Genomic DNA, 14,976 nt, shown 5'->3' on the forward strand with positions numbered 1-14,976 from the left:
TCCATGAAAAGTAGTGTTAAGAAGTTTAAACGGCAGAATACAGAATCTCAGACATCCTCGGTTGAAGGGTAATAAATCTATATTACCATTACCTTCGAGTGCCTTTTCTAGCAGTGACAAGACATTTCTCAATTTCACAGAAAGCTATGGCATTCCTCCAGACTCCTAAAGGACCGTGCTAGGAAGTCAGCCTCACGAGACTAAGCACGCACACACATCTGAAACCAGACTTCCTCCTGGCTAAGCGTTCTCATCATTGGGAGCCCACAAAATCCTGCAATTATTCACGGAGAAGGTCCTACCTAGACTCTCAGAACCACACGACAGACCTTATAAAGCCCCTATTAGAGTACTTGTATATTACAGCATGCTATCCAAAGGGAACACAAAAAAGAAAACATCAAAACTTCTATCTATTTTAGCTAATCATTTTATTTTTCAGTATGTTTTATAATGTAAATAATATATATTATATACTTCAGTCCATGTATGCAATTTATAAATCAAAAAACTATATTTTATATAGAGAGAGAAGAATATGAGTTCAAATGGAAGAATAAGAAAACCAACATCTGTTCAAATGTGACAGAAGTATTATCTTCATTCTGCAGACAAAGAGACTGAGTCTGGGATCTGAAAGCATTTACTGACTTTACTATTTCCTTGAGCAGCGTAAAGCCCAAGACCATTTTAAGTAAAAGTCAAAATCATAGCTCCCATTTATTAGGGCCACTTGGTGCAGATGCTTCTCAGGTCTCTATTTGTCATTTTATTTCTTCTCCATCACAGCCCTAAAACACACGTAGCGTGGTTCTCATCTGACACATTAGGAAACTGAGACAGGGTGAGATTAAGTGACTGGTCCAAGGTCACACATTTGGGACAATTTTAGAATGTCCGAAAATGTGAATCCTTACTTTCAATGAAGCCGGTGACTTCAGAAAAGGGAGCGTTTTTTAAAGTTGTTGGGTTTTTTTCTTTTTTTAGTGATGTTCACTTGTCCAGCCATGCTAAAACTTTTGGTTAGAAAAGGATTGCCTTGGGTTCTTTCTTAATGGTGCTTTACCAAAAGGGGGGCTGCCATACAAGAAAATAAAGCCTCAGTAAGTGAAAAGCCCCATTTCAAAAGAAACAGGTCTAGTCAGACAAAGAAAACCAAGGGCATTCTGCATCTGCCTGAAGATGGGCCTGCCTGAGGGAAGAGGGCGGGCAGGCTCCCTCGGCTTCCAGAGGCAGCAAAACAAACACACAGGCGGCGGCCCAGGGCCTGGATGGCGTCCGCCTCTCCGTCAGCCCGACTGGCTCTTCCCCGGGGGATTAAAGCAGCAGATGCCGGACTCTAGCCCATTCAAAGAAAAACATTCTAGCTCTGGCCTCTCCCTGCAGTGACTTTTTCCCTTTTCTTTCTTTCTTTTTCAAAGAACAGAATATCAAAAGGTTTCCCTAAGAGGCAGCAAATCCATTTACCCTAAAAGGCTCACGGACACTCGCTGGGCAACCTGCAAGTGTGTGTCCAGCTCAACTCTGGCCCACAGTCCTCTTCCTGTTCCTTTCTGAGCACCCTCATTTTGCCTTTTATCAGACAGTCCCGGGGCACCCCTGCCTGAGCCCAGGGCCCCGAGCTGTCAACAACAGTTACTGAGCTCCCCGAATGGGCTGGAACTTACTTCCTCAGGTGACACCCAGCTCTGTGTACCCCAGGTGCTGCACACTTGTCATTTTGCTCGTAAAAATAAAGCCATCAACCCCCTGCTGCTCATTCATCAGATCCAGCCCTTCCCCCTCCCCGCAGAGATCTCAGCTGATTCGTGGTCACCAACACCCCGTTTCCTCGAAACATGCAGGGGCACACACTGCTGGCGGGTCCCTCTGTGTATGAGACTGAGGCCCACAACATGCTGAGAACAAGCTCTTCAGTTCCCAGTCCGGGTATCCAGTCAGATCAAAGCTATTAGGACTCTACGAGAGGGCCTTGCAGGTCCCTTCAAGTTATAAGATAATAAACCTCTCAGTAAAGTTGGACTTTACCAACTTCAAACAATTTTTCAAAACTGGGCCTTGCAAAGCATTCATAATCTGCCTGCTACGGTAGTAAAAAGCATATACTTTGGAAAAGGACCACCAGGGGCTTAATTCATGGCTATGTTTCTTTCAAGCTATGTGACCTTGAGTAAGTTGCCTAACCTCGCTGGACCTCCATTTCCTTATTTGTAAAATGAGGACAAGAAGCACCTTCCAGAGTTGTAGTGAGGGCTAAATGAACTAACATATGTAGGGCAGTTGGCATATAGATGTTAACAAATTCCAGTTTCCTCTCTACAATTGGAATTAACTGCTCATAATTCTAATTTCTAGATGCTAACCAGAGATCCTGACTTAACTGCATTCATTGTACTGCAGTGGGAATAAACTGGCTTCCTTTAGGAGCACCCCAACTGAAATGTGCTATCCAAGCAGACATCATTTCCACGTCTCTTATCCCCCTTCCTCTCGAAACTTGAAGCTCCTTGACAGCAGGAAATATCCTAGTCACCTCTTTATTTCCCATGGTACCCGGGACGCTGCAGGCCCCTAGAAGATAACTCCTAAAGGGAGAGAGAAGGAAAGAGAGAGACCACCTGTTTGAGGTTATGGCGAGGACTGTACAGGGTTGGAGCACGGTCACGTCTGAAAGCATTCATATGCGGAACTTAAAGCCCCAGGCGTCCCCAATAAACAAATCCAAGGTTTCAATTTAGGCCCCCAGGATGCCCTCGCTGTCACAGTTCCAGAAAGCTTATTAGCTGGTGCCCCCCTGCCCCAGCTATTACCTGCACTCACCTTATTGTTTTCCCTTCCAAGCAGGGTCAGGGGAGCCCTTCCTATGAGCATCAAAGCACAAGCCGTCACTTCTGCTCTTTCCTCGTGAACACACTGCTGCTCCACGGGCCCGTGTGCGCCTGTGCTTCCTTCAGCTTCCACTGAAGCCCAAATTCATCACTGCCTCTTCTGCCTACCCCCCCCCCCCCCAGTACTTTGCTCGCATCTCCATGGGCTCCAGGTTTTTCCCCCAAAGCTCCTCTGGGCTTTGAACTGCTGGACACAGCAACCAAGCTCACTCCTCTCTCCATTCCCCACGGAGCCCAGAACGGTTTCTGTTGGAGAGGGGATCTGGCAAGGGAATGGCCATGGACTCTGCTAATTCTCCCAGGCTCAACCTCCACCCAGGCCACCCCAGGCTCGAGGAAGAGACACAGCTGGAGGCCTGCAGGGTCTCAGGACCAAGTTCAGACAGCTGGGTCTATCCTAAGCCACAAATTGACAACTTCTAACTTGTTCTATGCCTCCAGGAAAAACAAAGAACTTTCCCCCTCCAGAGTCATGGTTTTGCTTTAAACAAAGTTAAATACTTAAATAAGCTAATTTGGATACATGGAAGAAATATTTCATTCCCACTTGGAGCTAAGGGGGAAAGTGAAATAGACAGAGCCCTGAGCTAAGAAACTCACAGGTAGGTAGAAAGTGCAGGGAAACGACGCAGTACAAACCACAGGGTGATGGTTCCTTGGCAGGGTTATCAGCAAGAAGGTAGCTTCAAAGGAAACAGAGAAGGCAGTGGAAGGTTCTGTCTCAGGCCAACTTCAGAGGGCCTCCTGGAAGAGCTGAATCTGGAAGGATGAGTACAGGTCTGCCAGGTGAAAAGAAGGAGGGGTATTCCGGGCAGGTGGACAATACTCCCAGGCTTGACCCAGGGGTGACACCCATTGTGTGACTGGGGGACACAGGTCCTTCCAGAGGCTCCTGGAGCATAAGGTGTACGCGTGGGAGCTGGGTAGGAGGGTGGCGAGGGGCCAGTTCAAACTAAGCCCTCCTAACGTGTTTAGAATTAGCCCTGTGGAGCCAAGAAAGGACTTTAAACAGGCCTGGTTAGATTGTACTTGAGAGAGATTACCTAGGCTCCTAAGGAAGGCCTACAGAAGAATATTGCAGTATATTGTGACTCGAAGAGGGCACAGAGACAGACTGGCTTTCTGGAGGATGAAGGAGAGAAGGGAGTCTGGATGATTTCAGGCTTTAGAAAGAGGAGGAAGTGGGTGGTATTGTCCTCACAATGCAGAAAACAGGGGCAGCTGTGCGTTCAAGGAGTCAGCGTGTGGCGTTTAGATCCTCCAACCATGCCCCCACTTGCCGTTGCTTCCCTCCCAAACATCTGCGGAGCCCGCTCTGTGCAAAGCCTCACTTGGTCTGGTGCCCCCTCGCCTTTGTCCTCCTCTCACCCTCGCCTGGAGAAGTGACCGTGGCAGAGAAGAAAGAGGCTGTGCTCTGGAGCCGAAGGCTGGAGTTCAAGTCCAGGAGAAAGAAACTCTCCAAGGCTGCCTGCCAGGCCTCTTTCCATTTCGCCATCTGCCTCCATTCGGAATCGCGTCCAAAACACACCTGTATTCCTCAGATCCTCCAACCCGAGCCTCCCTCTAGAATCCCTGCTGATCCTTCAGGGCCTCACAGGAAGGTAACGGACACTGCCCCGGCAGGCAACGGGGACACAGCCCCACCCAAAGTCTTACCCCAGACTCCAGCTCACATCTAAGCTGCCACGAACCCCTGTTGCTTCCTCCTCCAACCTCCCTACAGCAAAATTTAAGAATCCTTCAGCCAACACACAAGTATGGTGACTTATTTCTGGTGAGTCCAAAGTTTCAAAAAACAAAACAAACAAAAGCAAAGCCCTCTCAAGACTGCGTCTGCAACCTCATTCCATAATTGCCAGCAGCGTGATGGGGCCCTCCATGAGAAGAGCGGAATGGTGGCACTCCACTAGTGTAGGAATAGGCAGCTGAATATACGATATGGCCATAAACACAGTCAGAGGGCAGAATGGTCTCCTGTAAACTCTTTGACAGTCCTCCGGGCAGGAAATGGCATTCTAATGTAGATTTCTCTGATTTTCCCTGGAGGAACTCATAAACTCCACAGGTGTTGTTTAAGGAAGAAAAGCCGAGCTGAGGGCTTGACTTCTGTCTAATCCACTTCTCTCCAACTGAGGCTGTCCTGCCCACGGCCGCCGCACGACAGCGCCGCTGCCCAGACATCTGTTCACAGAATGTCAACAGCGCTTCCTCTGAGAGCGCTTAAGCTCCTCGAATGCTACAAAGCAAGCAGCCACGTCCCCTCCAGCTGCAGCGAGGACTGAATGGGAGGGAAGCACCTTCAGAATAAAGCCAGGGAAGATTTTCAGGGAAGAAGTAACTACTGAAAAACTTCTCCCTAGAACCAACCAGGCAGGATCCAAAAAGCGTTGACATGTCCTTAGCACATCACTTATAACTATCCTCCCTGCTGCTTTCGTGGCCACCTTCTGCAAAACTAATCATGTACAACCCCTTCAGATACCCTTTCAAAAAAAGACAAAGATAACGAAGCTAATTCATTAAGTGGATGCACTCGGCTTATTGCTCCCTCGCACCTTACTAAAAGCAAATGCCTCGACATTATTATCCTGCTTAACACAGGCCAATGTCATCTTGATAATAAGCAAGAAGCCAGCGAAACCTCTCCCACCCCAAAAGCTCCGCTCTCAGAGTCAAATGCACCATACCTTACAAAAAGCTGGTCATTTCAGGCAGCCCATAAACCATCCAGCCAAGAGCAGGCTGAACCCAGCGAGTGGGAACGCTTGCAGACACTCCCGCCTCCGCCGCTGTGGCTTTGATCGCGTGGGGAGCCCTGAATGCTACTGAGAACCGTGCCGAGTGCTGGGTCAGCCTGACACTCCGGCCCCTGGCCCCTGCCCAGGGAAGCAGAGGCAGCCAAGCCAGCCAGGGGAAAGGTTTCAAAGCCAGTGTCTGCTCCCGGGGCTACAACAACAACCAGGGAAAAAAGTCAGCAGCAGACCTTCCAAGTCGAGCTCCATCTGCCCCGGGCCGCTGCTGGGTCAGATGGCAAATGCCACGGTTTTCCGTCTTCTTAGCACTGAAGTGTTTTGCTGGGTCAGAGTGCTCTCCACGCAGGTACATACCAATCTGTCCGTCAAACCACCAGCAGTTAAACCAAGCCTTTTTAAACATGAAAGTTTTGTACTTGGAGTGGAACCATGTATTCTTGCACAGAGAATGAAAGGTCAGGGAAGAGCACCAGCTCTGCCACAGGAAACGGGCAGCCGGGGTTGCCGCGGGAGGACCACAGGTGCAGCGTTGACCACGGGAAGCACGTGCCCCTGATAATAACCTCCCCTGAGAACACCAAGGCTCACACCCCAACGAGGAAAACTCCCCGGGAGTCACAGGCGCATGTTCTTAAAACTCCTTTTCTTTAAATCACTTCCACCACTGTGGAAATCAAGGAAACACCAGCTCTGGCCCAGAGCTTCCTACACATGCCTGCTGCAACCGACTCTTGCAAATCCAGGAATCCTGCTCAAAACCTAATTGAAAAAGGAAAGAAAAGAAATAATGGCAGCCCATTTCATTTGTGCTAAATACCTTTTACTTTGATTTTTATCTCCTTGTCAGGGTCTTTCATTTGCCTGCAAAGATGACTTGGATAGGACCCAGGGATGTGCATGTCATCTACCTTTTGTGACAAGGGCCAAGAGCTGGATTATTCCTGTTGGCACCCCAGTTGTCAGAGTTCTCAGCTGTTTCTAGGCACCAGGTGCTGCAGGGTGGAAGGAAGAGCCCCACATCACAGCCCTGTCCCTTCCCCAGCTGAGCGATATCTCCCCAGAAAGGACAGGAGGAGACCCCATCTGTCTCCACACCTTAGCAGCAAGGGCAGGGCAGCGCCCCCTGGTGGTTCTGCTTGAGCAAGGCTCCGGGAGTGGAAGCAAACCCTGGCGCCATGGCTTCACTCCTGGGGAAGCAAATCAGGTCTGAGGAGGACCCATGGGGACTGCAGAGGAGGTGACCACACATGGAGCGCCTACCGCCTTCTGCTATTCAAGCACTGTCTGTAATGGGGGAAACTGGACACTACGGAAATGCCCAACAGGAAAGGAATGCTTAATGCAGTCTCCCATATCCACATGCACGAAGGCTATGTGCATGAAGAGTTTTTAAATGACACAGATGTACTTAAGATATAAAATTCAGCAAGAAAAAGATTTTAAGTTGTTATAGAAATATATAGAGAGAAATACATACAAACATCTATGTAATATAATATGCATGATGTTATTTACATAGATATATAATATATATAGACAGAGAAAGCAGCAGAGTTTTTAAGAGGATGGGCTATGGGCCCAGGCTTGGGTTTGAATCCTGACTTACTGGATGTTAGACGTTGAGCAACTTACTTAACCTTAATGTGCCTCAGTTTCCCCAATCTGAAAAAGGGATAAAAGTACCTGTCTTGGGGGGTTGTTGTGTGGATTCTATGAATATACATAGTGTGCTTAGAACAGTGAATGGTATATATATAATATTTACTATATAGGCCATAATAATAGTAGCAATTATTATCAGTACTAAGCTTTCAACTTGTAAACAAACTAAATGCTTAAGAGATTGAAAAAAAATGTCTACAGTGGTTGCCTGTAAGTGAAAGAATTCAAGATTTTTTTATGCTTCTTTAGTCTTTTCTTTAATTTGCTAACTTTTTAAATTGACATAAGTTGTCATCATCAAGAGGAGAAAATTCGCAGAGAAGAATTTGCCTTCATTACGTCTGAATTATAATACCTTTGAACTGACTACGCCTTCCCATTACTGTCAAAATAGGCTTTTGATGTGGAAATAACACAGAGGTGCCCGAAGAGGAGAGGGCTCACAGCAATGTCAGCTCTGCGGGGTGCTTCTGGTGTGAGTCTTCCTTGAGAATGGAGATCTGCAAATCTATGCTCAGTGCCAACATATCTCCTTGCCAGAAGTCCCTGTCTTCTATTGGATGTCGAATGCTCTTCTCTCCCTGGCCAAATCCCATCCACATTAAACAGGACAGGCAGAGACATAGTCACCATACCAGCAGCCAACACTAGCACTGGAGACTGTGATGTGTTGGCTGTATTTTTCTTTCTGACCACAAGGCTAGAAGTGATAAGCTTCAAAAAGCAGAAAAGTCCTTACCTGTCCAACAAAGTGTTCTGAAGACCACGATAACCACCACTAACAAATAAACAGGCCTTGGCTTTTACAAAATGTCTCCCTGAGGGTTTTCATATCACTTTAGATCTGCTTAACTTGTGTAAGCTGTGAGGGGTTGGTACTGCCACGGCTGCCGAATGCTGACTGCTCAGAGTTTCCGCTCACTCCACAGCCTATCACACCTCCGGTTCTTTGTACACCGTGTTCCTTCTGCCTAGAAAGCCCTTACCCCTTATTTGTGATATGAACTCCTACTCATCCTTCAAAACCCAGTTCAAGCATTTCTTCTATTGTGTGGTGGCCCTGACCTCCCTAAACAGACCTAAGCACTTCTATCTTTGTTTAGATTTAACAAATTTCCAGAAGACAGACTAGAGGGAGAACTTATGACTGATGCAGGTGAAGGGTGCTGCAATATGGTGCACACCTAGAGGAAGCCGATTGGCCCTACAGACACCCAGAGACTTGGGACTCTGGCCTGTGTTAGGGGGAGGGAGAAGCAGCACTGAAAATAGGCGACTTCTTTTAACTACTGCATACAGAGCACTTGGCCCCTCCAGATCCCAGCCCACAGCCACACGCAGAATACCAGGACTCAGGCATTCACCCCAGGCAAACACACGGAATAGATTAAACTGAATCAACTAGGGCCACTAATATAGATACAGTCTGGCATCCAGAGGCCTCCAGAATATCAGCTGATGCTGTCCTAAGCACCCAAAAAGCAATACGTGTTGGTCCACAACCTCCACCTGTGGACAGAACGCTCCTAGTTGACCTTCTCTCTCATTCTTAGACCCACGTGAAACTCCAAGGGTCACCCGGCACTGAAGAAGGACTGAAGCATGAAAAGAACACCCAGGAGAAGAAAAGACACTAAGGCAACCAGAGAAAAGCCAGCGAAACATAAAGCACGTTTTAAAAACAACTCTAATTATTATCCTCAGAGAGAGTGGAGGGCCCCACTTGGTCTCCCAGCCCATTCATTGAGAGACTCAAAATCACAGAGGAGCCCTGGGAGGTGACCTAGTCCATCCTCTGGTTTTAGAGCTGAGGGACTGTCTTAGTCCATTCAGACTGCTGTAACAGAAATACCAGAGACTGGTGGCTTCAACAACAAATACTTAGTCTCACAGTTCTGGAGGCTGAGAAGTCCGAGATCAAGGTGCTGTCAGCATCGCTGTCTGCTGAGGCCCTGCTTCCTGGTTCACAGCCCGAGTCTTCTCGCTGTGTCTGCACCTGGCGGAAGGGGCAAGGGAGCTCTCTGGGGTCTCTTTCCTAAGGGCACTAATGCTATGCCCGAGGGCTCCACCCTCATGACCTAATCACCCCCCGGGCCCCGCCTCCTAATACCATCACCTTGGGGGTTAGGTTTCAACATATATTGCAGGGACCCACAACTAAACTAGAGAGTTGCGTGGACAGGCTGTGGGTAGGAAAGCCACTCACATTCTGATATGTAAGAGATTTAGACATTCTGTTATGGTGTTCCCATACACAGTCAGTCTGCTACAACCCTTTTTAAACTACACATTTGTGCCAACCGATAGATGTGTTACAGGACAACTGAAACACCTGATGAATTTTGTGTGTGCTTAGGAGTGATTTCCCCTGCAAGAAACACCAAGAATGCAGAAAAATGATGCCCAGGTAAACTGAGCAGCTTCGACACCCACAAAACACACACCCGCACACGCACACACGCACACACGCACACACGCATCTACCAGCTACCTCTGATCACCGATCACCGCGTCTGTTACGAGCCACACCCATCCATATCTGGTGTTAGAACTTTCCGTATGATTCCACATCTCCTTCCTTCCTCTACTTCACAATAACTCACAAGTTACAACCCTTCCGAAGCCCACTTCCACATGCAAAACTTCTTTTTATCTTGTACTTCAAGGTAAAGTTCCATATTTATTGCAGTATTTATGTATTTCTTTAATATTTAGCATACATAAAACTGCTGTTTGCTTCCCTTTTTTATTAGGTTTTTTGTTGTTGTTATTGTTTTGGGTTTTTTTGTGAGGGAGATTAGCCCTGAGCTAACATCTGCCAATCCTCCTCTTTTTTCTGAGAAAGACTGGCCCTGGGCTAACATCCATGCCCATCTTCCTCTACTTTATATGGGACGCCGCCACAGCATGACTTGACATGCGGTGTGCCGGTGTGCGCCCAGGATCCCAACCCAAGAACCCCGGGCCGTGGAAGCGAAGCACGTGAACTTAACTACTATGCCACCGGGCCGGCCCCTTTTATTAGGTTTATATCTTTTTTTTCAAAGTGTCATTGATGAAGGGTTTGAGTGCTGTGCCCCAACCCCATTTTCCCCATGAACCCTATGGTTTTTATTGTGCAATTTTGCATGACAGTCTTTTTTTAGGAACACACATGTCACATTATAGCAGAACTGACTGTATGACTGTATTTCTGCATGCAAACTACATTTTCAGGAGTTCCTCTGATCTTTGAAAAACAAAATAAAATAAAACAAAGGGCATGGCGTGCTGATTCTGGTTTGGAAAGTCTGGTCACCACCACTGAACTGCACACCAGTCACCCCCTAGCGCATTATTTCTGGCTACCCCAAAACTTCCGTCTCCCACTTGGCCTTCTCCCCGCACTGACTGCGCTGGGATCTCTTCCTGGGGTGGCGTCTGTTGTTAGGTCTTGTTAGCATTAAAGAAATCTGTATATCTTACTTTTTTTGCCCCTCCATCAAATACAAAATAAAATTCAAGCATAAATAATGAAATCTCCACTCTTGGCTTTTGTTTAGGGGAAAGCAGCCAAGCTTCAGGGAAACTGGGGAGCTAGTGCCTGGGTTCCCATCCTGGACCCTCACCCTCCTATCAGCAGCGTGACCTTGGGCAGGCTCTGGAACTCCGAGCTCTTAGTTTCGTCCGCCATAAACAGAGATAACAAGGCTTACTTCAAAGGGGTTTTGTGAGGATTAAATAAGATAATGTAGTATTGAGCACAGCGGCTGGCACTTAACAAATGTTTTTCCATTTATCATTTTTTGAGGACCAGTCAGGCCGATCTCTTTGCTGGTCACAAACATATACTGCATCCACGTCTGGTGTTATTTGCCTACGTGGAAATCCCTGCCCCTCCCCCATCACATAGAATTTGGAAATTAAATTAAAAATTGCCAAAATGAGTAACTGGGCGATACAAAGCCTCTCAACTTTTGGGACCAACTCTTTGGGCCCATATGGCCAGGTTCTCTCCTTTTGCCTTCCCTTCATTAGCCTGGTGGTGCCATCATTCATTCACTCAGCATTTGCTGGATGCCTGGTATATGTGGGGTGTATGAGTGACAACTTCTGAGCCTCGGTTTTCTCAGCAAAATGAGGATAATAATATCTGTATCATAAGGTTGTTATGACACCAGGAACATAAAGCACCTTTTACACTGCCTGGCACATGGCAGGTGCTCAAAAAAGGGTAGTGTTTATCGGTATCATCCCGATGAATATGAAGAAGCCACAGCCCTACCATGACAGAACTTAAACCCCGACAACCCGAAGAGCCCTTTTGGCTGCACTAGTGCAGATGAGCAGATAGATACCACACTGGGAAGATCTGCAAACCTCTCTCCTACAGCCCCAAACACGCTCGAGCCAATGTTTCACTGGCGATGAAACAATGAGTCTGATTACGCAGGCATCTGACTGAGAGGCAGCAAGCTGGCTTAGGAATGATTCATCATTGTCTGCTGCAGCAATTAGAAGTGTTTTGGTTGGTTCTAGGTCAGAATGACCCAGTGACTGCACTTTTTTTTCACTGCTAAAGTTTGTGGTGAACCTTAAAATGAAAACTAAAGGCTTAAGAAAAGATAACTACTTTGTGGTTTGTGTTCAGAGTAAGGATGTTATCAGCTCTGCCTTTCAGAAGCAAACCCCAATCATGGAAGCCATTAACGCTCAGTCTTTTAATTTACTAGACACAAGGATAATTTTCATGGAAACCCCCCCTCACAGACTGGTGCCCCTAGAAACCTATCTTGTCCATCTGTTTCCCCAGCACCTAGTACAAAATAAGTACCAGGAGAGTGTTTACTGATGAAGTGCTCCTATAGGCTGGTTAATTTTCAAGTAGTAAGAAAAAAAAAGAATTAATGACCCAAAATATCTGATCTTTGCTCAACTCTCCAGAAATAAATGAACATTTTCCACTTTATTCTTACTAATGTTGACTCATTAGCAAGATAGTTTCTGCATATTTAATATGACATATTTAAATGACAAAAAAACAGGAAATCATAAGAGAAAGCATACATAAGGATAGAAAGTTATATCACTCACAGCCTTAGCACCTAAGATAATTGTAATTTTTTAAATGCAGAGAAAAAAGACTGGAAGGAAATATACTGACAAGTTAACAGTGGATGTTTGGGGAAATGGAATTATGGACAAATTTTTCCTTCCTAATTTTCTGTATTTTCTACATTTTTTACAAATGGTCATGTGCAATTTGTATAAAGGACTTTTGGGGGGGAAATTACAATCATGACATTCCACTGAACTGGAGTCCATTTCGAGGCAGCGGGATATGGAACAGATGAAAGCACCTGAGTGCTGGAGTCACACTGACCTGGCTCTGCCACTCCCCAGAGGGCAGTCACTTCACCTCTGCAGAATTAGCTTCCAGGCCTACAGCTCTAGCTCAATAGCCACTTTCGTATTTCAGGCAACAACACTCCCAGGGTAAACTGCGAGCCCTACTGGGGGCTGAATGGGGAGCAAATATCCCCAGGGCAGTCCTCCAGTTCAAGGCCTGAGTCACCATTTGGAAGCTGGGAGGCAGCCAGGGACAGCTAGCTGCCTGCCCCCTTAACACCAGGCCACCACCCATGTGCTCCTTCCCCCTGGAAATGGACTGACTTCAGGGGCTGACAGAGTTATGGGCTAGGATGGGTGGACTTGTCAGAGCTTCTCTGACCCAAGAGAGACTTGCAATGGCCTCCCCTCCACAAACACCAAATTCCCCATCTTTCCAGGCAACTTGCCCACATTGGTCTAACCTTCACTCTAACCCCTTTCTCTTTTTGAATTGTGCTTACTAAATTTGAGCAGATACAAAAGAACATTTGGAAGATATTTATGTTATAAAGACTCATGGTACAATGAATAGCCATGTGCCCACGTCTGGTTTAAGAAAAAGAACCTCACATCATCCCTGACATCCCCTTGTGTGCTCCTCACCTGTCCCCACCCCCAGGTAACTGGTATCCTGAATTTTATGTTTATCATTCTCTCGCTTTTCTTTATAATTTTAGCAAAATTCTTAATTTAGATTTAACTTAATTTAAACCTAAAATTTATGTAGATTTAACTAAATTTTTTTTTTCCTACTTGGAAAAGATCAACTTTAGTGTGCATACAAATCACCTGGGGGTCTTGTTAAAATGCAAATTCTGTTTCAGTAGGTCTGGGCCAGAGCCTGAAATTTAGCACTTCTGACAAACTAATTTAACTTAATTTTAATTTAAGTTTCAATCTAAGCAACACATTGTCCGCTTTTACTTTTTTTTTTTTTTTTTGGTGAGGAAGATTGGCCCTGAGCTAACATCCATGCCTATCTTCCTCTATTTTGTATGTGGGATGCCACCACAGCATGGCTTGATGAGCGGTGCATAGGTTCACTCCCAGCATCCAAACCCACGAACCCCGGGCCGCCGAGGTGGAGTGCGTGAACTTAAACCACTACACCACCGGGCCGGCTCTCACTTCTACATTTTTTAAACTCTATATGAATGGACTCACACTGTATGATTTCTCTAGACTTGCCTTTTTGCTCAGTACAACACTCCTGAGATTCATCCATGAGGTTGCCCGTATCTGTGAGTCACTTCCACTGCTGTACAGCACTTTATTGTATGAATACACCACAACCGATTTTTCCACTCTATAGTTGATGGCTATCTGAGTTATCGCTAGTTTTTGTTTGTGTGTTATTACAAATAACACTAGTATAAACATTATTGGACATGTCTCCTGTTACATACCCAGCTCTCAAGGCTGCCACACGACTCCAGGGGGCACCATTCACATTGTAAGGCTACCTAAACAGTGCCCCCTAGAGCAAAAAGGTTGTACCCGTTTAGGTGAATAAGTGCCCGCTGTTCCACATCCTCACCCACCCTTGACATTGTCAGACTTGTAAGTTTTTGCTAATCTAGTGGCGGTGAAACGGTATCTCACTGCAGTTTTCATTTGCATTTCTCTCTTCACTAGTGAAATTGAGCATTTTTTCATGTTTATTCCTATCTATTTCTCTCTTGTCCCTTTCTAAATTCCTGAACTATTTTTTCAGTTTATCTTACCAAACCCAAAAGAAGCTTCTGTGGACATTAATATCTCACTTTTACCTGATAGTTTTAGTCCCTGTCCTAAATATATTCTGAGTTCTCTTTTTACTGTTTTATAGGGGTTTTCCCCGGATGGGGGTGAGGGGAACTCCTCCATCTTCACAGGTTTAACAGAGATTTAGCAATTTCATTACTTTCAACATTTTTAGAATTTCTTCCCATTATTTTCAAATGAGGAAGATCCTCTGAATCCTGGCAAAGGGGAATTTTCAAAGTCATTGTGAGAAATAAACACATAAACTAGGAGAAAATAAAAATAATTAGTCTTTTGATTATTTTTTTTGAAGGTAATAACTATACTGCAATACAATTCTACGTTTCTAGTGACCAAAGTTACATATGAATAATGTTAAGAATTGCCCACACCAGTTGAAAAAATTGCCAAGGGCTAATTAATTCTTCATCCAATTTAATTACTAAACGACTTCCAATCTAAAAAAGTTGTCTGGTCATTCTTTTAGAACAAATATCTATAGCTGGCAAAGAAAAAATTGAAATTTGACAAATGTACATCACTTCATAAGAGTACTGGTA

The 14,976-nt window shown here is 45.7% G+C and overlaps 1 protein-coding gene across 9 annotated transcripts in view; it reads right to left on the minus strand.

Annotated features, from left to right (window-relative positions):
* The window catches only part of GREB1 (growth regulating estrogen receptor binding 1), a 142,745-nt gene that overhangs the window by 86,234 nt on the left and 41,535 nt on the right, over nt 1-14,976 (minus strand). For 2 of the 9 annotated variants that reach the window (XM_087437134.1, XM_087437133.1), the window contains exon 2: nt 9,195-9,299. The exons of 2 other annotated variants lie outside the window; for them this stretch is intronic. Coding sequence is in view for 1 of the 7 variants with exons in the window: in XM_087437131.1 (XP_087293257.1) it covers nt 2,821-2,871 (51 nt within the window). In the remaining 6 variants the exon portion in view is untranslated. 5 more of the 9 variants (XM_014792174.2, XM_014792173.2, XM_087437138.1 and 2 more) reach the window with 4 other exon arrangements.

The sequence above is a fragment of the Ceratotherium simum genome, chromosome 11 (assembly GCF_057802395.1).
Source record: "Ceratotherium simum simum isolate JZ-2026a chromosome 11, ASM5780239v1, whole genome shotgun sequence".
Lineage (NCBI taxonomy): Eukaryota > Metazoa > Chordata > Mammalia > Perissodactyla > Rhinocerotidae > Ceratotherium > Ceratotherium simum.